Source organism: Protopterus annectens, chromosome 5.part0, assembly GCF_019279795.1.
Source record: "Protopterus annectens isolate FY-2018-M chromosome 5.part0, PAN1.0, whole genome shotgun sequence".
NCBI lineage: Eukaryota > Metazoa > Chordata > Ceratodontiformes > Protopteridae > Protopterus > Protopterus annectens.
In genome coordinates this window covers 1430716256-1430721255 of record NC_056735.1, presented here as the reverse complement: position 1 = coordinate 1430721255, position 5000 = coordinate 1430716256, and the positions used below count along the sequence as shown (strand labels likewise).

Genomic DNA, 5000 nt, shown 5'->3' with positions numbered 1-5000 from the left:
TATACAGATAAACAGATGGCTGGAGCGCCTTCTGTGTGGAGTCTGCATGTCCTCCCTGCAGTTGAGTGACATTTAAAGACATACAGGTAGGTGCATGCGTGAATGGGTGTGCCTTTTTTGAAAGTTGGGCATCGGGCTGGCACCTCAGCACCTTAAAAATCCACAGCCAATCATTAGCGGACCGGAGTTCCGCTGTGGCGACCCCTAACCAGGAATAGCCAAAAGACATTAGTTTTATACATATAAACAGATGCACATGCACAAACTTATGCGAACAATGACGTTAGTATGCAAGCACGTGCGCGCGCGCACACACACCCACACAAACAAATAGTGCATAGTTGTTTTTTTAGTAGTTTTTAAAACTGGTAGAGAGATACTGGTACTGCTTACATGTGGAGAACTATTTTGGAATTAGTTGCTATCTATTTCTCATTGCTTTCAGCTTTAGACTAGGCTCTCATTTTGCTTGGTCCTTGCTTTGATGTTCAGATCAGAAATACTGATGGTATTACTGGACTAATTGAGCATCTGATCTCTGTTTCAGCAGTATAACTGTATGCTGTATCGCTCTGTACATTTCAAGAAAAATCTTTTGAATAGTTAAAATCTCATCATGCAAAGTTTTGTAAGGTCTCTGACTAAAGGTAAGAATTTCTTGATTTTTCCATTTGTAAAACCATTTTGAAGGTTTATAAGTTCAATACAGGTCACTTTGTGTTTTGTTTTCTGAAAAAAAGAAAGGCAGCCAGCTGCGTTAAAGGCACAAAACTAAAATGTTGTTCTTAAATTTGGCTCACATTACTTCCTTCATTCAGCTATAATAGCAAACATCAGTGGGATAAATTCACAGTCATAAAGCAAGTCTTGGAAATCACAATTTGACCATTTTATCTTTGCAAGCAGCTTGAATCCTGCTTTGGTTTCCTCTCTGATCTCTGGCTCCTGTCGCTCCTGTGATTGGCTAGCAGCATAGGCAGGCCTCACTGATAATGGCTTGATGGCCATTCAGAAATACTTTAGTCATGGTAACCAGGATCACAAGCTGTGGTAAACTTGCCATCTTAAGCAGGTGGTACCTAAGAAAGCTCACTCGCACCACATGAGCAGAAGTGGCAGAAAGGCAATCTGCCGGAACCTTTGTGTTTGTTTATTGAGGCTTAGATTGAGAAAAAAATCAGAATGAAAACCTGTAAAATTCACAAACAGACTTTCATAACTATTAATAACTGAAGAAATATATCCAGGAGTGTTTCAAATACTAGCAGTCTTCAGTCTGCCTTTTGGAGTCAGACTAAATCACAAGTAAAAAAATTAAGTTTCCAGTTCATTTGTTCCTTCTGTATGTTATTTGGGGTCATAGAGTTTCCATCAGTGTAACAGATTCTGCTACAGTCCTTTCTGCAGGAGATTTGGTAAATAACAAAGATTCAAGCTGCAAGCTGGCTTTTTTGGAGAGTCATACTCCCTTTTATTCATTTATTATTGGGAAGGCCTGCTAGGCACAAGTACTTGTTTTCAAGGTTGCCCTGGGAACAGTCATCTGGTTAAATGCATTGCTCAGAACCACACACTATGTGTAAGTGGGAACTGTGGGAGTCAGGCTAAGGACTACAGGATGAAGCTTGTTAGAAGCTCATAACTGTATGTGTTATACTGACTGAAAAGTTAAAGAAAAGTTCAGTTTAGAAAGTCAGCTGACAAAACTGCATTAGGATGAGGTTATCCCTTTCAGGAACTCTGCATTTTTACATTGTATGTATCTTAACAGCATTAGTAAGGGAACTGATTTGCAGAATGTTGATTTCGCACAGGAGCCATCAGTGCCTTTGTTTATGAGGATTCTTTAAAAGTTGTTGTTGTTTGTCTTTTCGGCTTTTCCCGGTTAGAGGTCGCCACAGTGGAACTCCGGTCCGCTAATGATTGGCAGTAGATTTTTTTATGGTGCCGAGTTGCCAGCCCGATGCCCAAACTTCAGCGAAGGCACGCCCATTCACACATGTCTTTCGGAGGCCACTCGACCACGGGGAGGACATGCAGACTCCACACAGAAGGCACTCCAGCCGTGAATCGAACAGGAGAACCTCTTGCTGTGAGGCAACAACACTACCGCTGTACCACCGCGGCTTCAGGATTCTTTAAAAGTGTTATTTCAGAATGCATCTTCATTTCTTGCAGAAGAAGTCCAGTTCAGTGCTCTGCACCAATTATTGATGTATAGTGCATGTTGTCTTCTTCAGTACCAACAGTCAAAACTTGGGCTGTATTCCTGTATCGCTGAGATCTAAGGTATAGTCTGCATTAATGAAAACTAGCAGAGTGCTTTTATCTGAACTCCCCTAGGAATGCAGCTTGGAGTCTGATCTTTCTTCCTGAAGAATCACACAGATGAGGAATCCCAGGACCATCCTAGTGGTGACTATGACATAAATAGTCTGGGACTGATTGTTGACCTAGTTACTGGGACAGCCAGAAGGAACAGGTATGAGTCAGTGGTCTGGGGAGGGTATTGATCACCTGCTGCATTAATTTCTAACCGAGGCGGGGGAAGGAGGAGGAGTAGTTTGTCACACCTTTTCATGCACATGGGCTCACTAGACAGCGCTTGTGTCATGTACCAAGATCATGACACATGTGGAAGTGTAGGTATCATCAGGGATTACATTTTGGGTCCTGCTAGGCATGGATCATATGTCATGGCTGCAATATGGTACCTTTTAGTGGAGTAGATTTAAGCTAAAGCTAAAAAAACAACTATGTGACTATCTGGATTGCAGTTTGGTTCTTGCCCTTCCGGATTCACTTGTCATTAGTGTAGCAAGAAGATGTAAATTCTTGATGTAGAGCAAGAGCATTGTGAGATGGTACAGTGAGGAATGATGGACTGGGCCACTGAGACTGTGTTAGGGGAGAACTGTTTGTCATCAGGCATGTTGGTAAAAATGATGCAAAAAGGATGATGAATCCCTGAAATTAAAGAAAAATAATAAATTTGGAGTAGTTTTCTTTCTCTTAAAAAAATCTGTATCCCACTCAAAGCCCTTTTCATTGAAAGCAGTGGTACAGTGAGGAATGATAGACCGGACCATTGAAACTGTGTTAGGAGAGAACTGATTGTCACCAGGTATGTTGGTAAAAATGATGCAGAAAAGGATGATGAATCCCTGAAATTAAAGAAAAATAATACATTTGGAGTAGTTTTCTTTCTGTTAAAAAAATATGTATCCCACTCAAAGCTCTTTACAGTGAAAGCAGAGGTAATCTCCCAGTGGAAAGTGATATTTATTGCTAATGAATAAAAGTGGCCAGTATGTGAGTGTCATCCATGAAATTAAACAATTAAAAAAGACATAATTTGTAAATTGCAATATTTTAATGATAAACATAAACGTCCATCCATCAGTTCACTGCAATTTCTCATACCTACTGCTTTTTTGTAGTGACATGCTAGAAGGTGAGCACTCCAGTTTAAGTTATCATGCTGGTAACAGTGGTAGGATCACTGTCATCCAGTGGTGTTAAACCCAGTGTAGATTTTTTTTAATTTGGCTTTTTATTTATTGTTCTAATGAACCACATCCAGGTACCTTTGCATCAATAGTGAGGGCTTGCCAAGTTCCGCGGTGTCAGAAGTTGCCATGTATGTCACTTACAGGTGCAAATTCTGCTAGTGCCATTGTCATCACCCTCATGTTTCTCATTATTGCATACATTCAGTGTGTCACATCCACATTAGTCAATGTGACCAAAGTGCTTACAACCAAGGCTTACACTGCCGAGTTGCTGGTCCTGAAGCAGAGTCTGCTAGTGTCTAATCACAAAATAAAGAAAACAATCCTTGGAAATTTTCTTGTTATAAAAAAGATGTTTTATTTTTATGTACTTATCTCTTTCCTGTGCCTTCCTTTTCTCCCTTGCATCTCATAAATCAGCAGCTTTGCTTATCACCTAGGGCTGAGCAGCCATGTTCTTCCTTGGACTAGATATATACCTGGCACCTTATAAGCAGACAGTGAACTGAAATAAACTTGTAAATGAGTTAGTAAAAATGCCAATTCATTGTATTTCTCTGTAACTTTCAGTGAACAGCAATAGCTTGGTCATTTCTTAACATTATGGGTACAGCATTCCAGCATGTCGTTTAAGATCACACCTCATAAGCCATGCCATGGTTGTCCTGCAGTTATCTCCTCAGGTCACCCTTATGGTCAGAATTGTGCAATGTATACCTTACCCCAAGGTAAGGTATTCTTACCTCTATGCCTCATAAAATCTTTAACTCAGGTACCTTCCAGATACCCCAAGTGATCATCTCCCTACCTACGCAATAAGAAAGCAAGCTAATATTCAAAAGTAGCCACATTTCAGCAAGGCATGTAACTTCATACATTTCAACAAAGATTCCTTTAGCTCCTGTCTAAAAGTATAGAACTGAAATGCTCTAAAATGCATTCCAATAGATGACGCAGCAGCTGTTTTTAATTCTTCTTTCTTGAACATCTTAAATGAACTTGCTCCACTCAGGAAAAAAGTAAGTTAGGGCCAAACTTGCCCTCTGGTTGTCTTGACCGTTCTTCTTCATAATCTCTAACTATCTGACTATCATCTACCCTTCTTCACTACTATCTGTTACCTCCAGTTTACCTAGATCTCTTCAATACTCCTTCAAAATGTGCAACAGTCATCATCCTATAATTACTTCATTGTGTCCTAATCAATATCTGTTTACAGCTGATTCCATTTGAAAATAGCTAAACTCTTATACACTTGATATTAACTACTATTTTACTGTCAAGTTTTCATATCACTACTATTTTGTTTATGTTCATTTACTATTCTATGTATGTTCATTTATTTTTGATTAACTGTGTCATATTATTACTAGTGTATGTATGTATATTTATTATGTAAGTTGTGTATAACTGCCTTCTACTCATTTTTTAAAACGAGGCGTTTCTCAACGGGCCTTCACTGAAAATGGAGTCTGTGCCCAGTTGGAC

At 39.6% G+C, this 5000-nt stretch overlaps 1 protein-coding gene across 3 annotated transcripts in view; it reads left to right on the top strand.

Moving 5' to 3' along the window:
• Positions 1–5000, top strand: part of GGACT (gamma-glutamylamine cyclotransferase) — a 517164-nt gene that overhangs the window by 132271 nt on the left and 379893 nt on the right. Inside the window, exon 1 of one of the 3 annotated variants that reach the window (XM_044071236.1) lies at positions 526–647. The exons of the other annotated variants lie outside the window; for them this stretch is intronic. Within the exon in view, the coding sequence (XP_043927171.1) occupies positions 617–647 (31 nt within the window). The 5' untranslated portion in view covers positions 526–616. Of the gene's footprint in view, positions 1–525; positions 648–5000 lie in introns of those variants that run through there. 3 annotated transcript variants of the gene reach the window in all.